Source organism: Microtus ochrogaster, chromosome 5 (genome assembly GCF_000317375.1).
Source record: "Microtus ochrogaster isolate Prairie Vole_2 chromosome 5, MicOch1.0, whole genome shotgun sequence".
In the NCBI taxonomy this organism is placed as follows: Eukaryota; Metazoa; Chordata; class Mammalia; order Rodentia; family Cricetidae; genus Microtus; species Microtus ochrogaster.
In genome coordinates this window covers 69,167,710-69,168,737 of record NC_022012.1, presented here as the reverse complement: position 1 = coordinate 69,168,737, position 1,028 = coordinate 69,167,710, and the positions used below count along the sequence as shown (strand labels likewise).

The following is a 1,028-nucleotide window of genomic DNA, read 5'->3' as shown; positions in this document are numbered from 1 at the left end:
GCTGCTGGGCTGAGAAGAAGGTACTTCAGTTTATGTAGAATTCTGTGTGTGTGTGTGTGTGTGTGTGTGTGTGTGTGTGTGTGTGTGTGTGTGTTTTCCTAGCTCTCCATGCTGCTGGTCTCAGAAGAAGGTACTTTAGTCTATGTAGAATCCTTTTTGCAGCATTGATGATGAACCTCGTTGCTGTTTCTGGCGAGGAGTAAGCCCTGAACTGTGTAAATGACTGCTTTTGCCTTTGTGGTGTTCATAACGTCCACCCTGGCTGTCCTTCGTCCAGCAGCTCATTGCATGCTCCGTAGCATCTGTTGACTGAAAAGCCTGTCTCTGTGAAGGTGAATGATGGACCTTAACCAGACTGAAATTCAGACATACATAGGATCTGTGTTAATCTCCGTCAACCCTTTCAAGCAGATGCCGTATTTTGGAGAGAAGGAAATTGAAATGTACCAAGGAGCGGTAAGTTACGTACTCGATAAGTTGCTGCAGTGTTCAGGGATTTTGTCATTTATACGTAGTTTTTCCATGAAGTTATCAGTACATTTACATTTTCTTATGGATTATTAATTGGGGGAGGTCAAGTAAATGACCTTGTTTGAGGTTTTTTTGTTTTTTTGTTTTGTTTTGTTTTGTTTTGTTTTTTAATTTTCGAGACAGGGTTTCTCTGTGTAGCTTGTCCTGGAACTCACTCTGTAGACCAGGCTGGCCTCGAACTCACAGAGATCCGCCTGCCTCTGCCTCCCGAGTGCTGGGGTTAAAGGTGTGCACCAGCACTGCCTACCTGATTTTTTATTTTAATTGGATACTGATCTTCAGCATGGAACTCAAGGGGGTATAGACTAATATGGGGTTAATATACATATATAATTAGTTAAGTGGGGTGCATTACGCAGAGTCTGCAGTGGTCTTCTGGCTTCCATGTGTGCTCCAAAGTTATCAGTAATGAAAAGAAGCACAGGAGGAGCTGGGGAGATAGGTCACGGGCTTGAGGACCAGAGGAACTGGGGAGATAGGTCACGGGCTTGAGGACC

General features: G+C 44.2%; 1 protein-coding gene across 1 annotated transcript in view; it reads left to right on the top strand.

Annotated features, from left to right (window-relative positions):
- The window catches only part of Myo1e (myosin IE), a 195,398-nt gene that overhangs the window by 92,224 nt on the left and 102,146 nt on the right, over positions 1–1,028 (top strand). Inside the window, exon 3 of the mRNA XM_013346406.2 lies at positions 367–456. Within this exon, the coding sequence (XP_013201860.1) occupies positions 367–456 (90 nt within the window). The remainder of the gene's footprint in view (positions 1–366; positions 457–1,028) is intronic.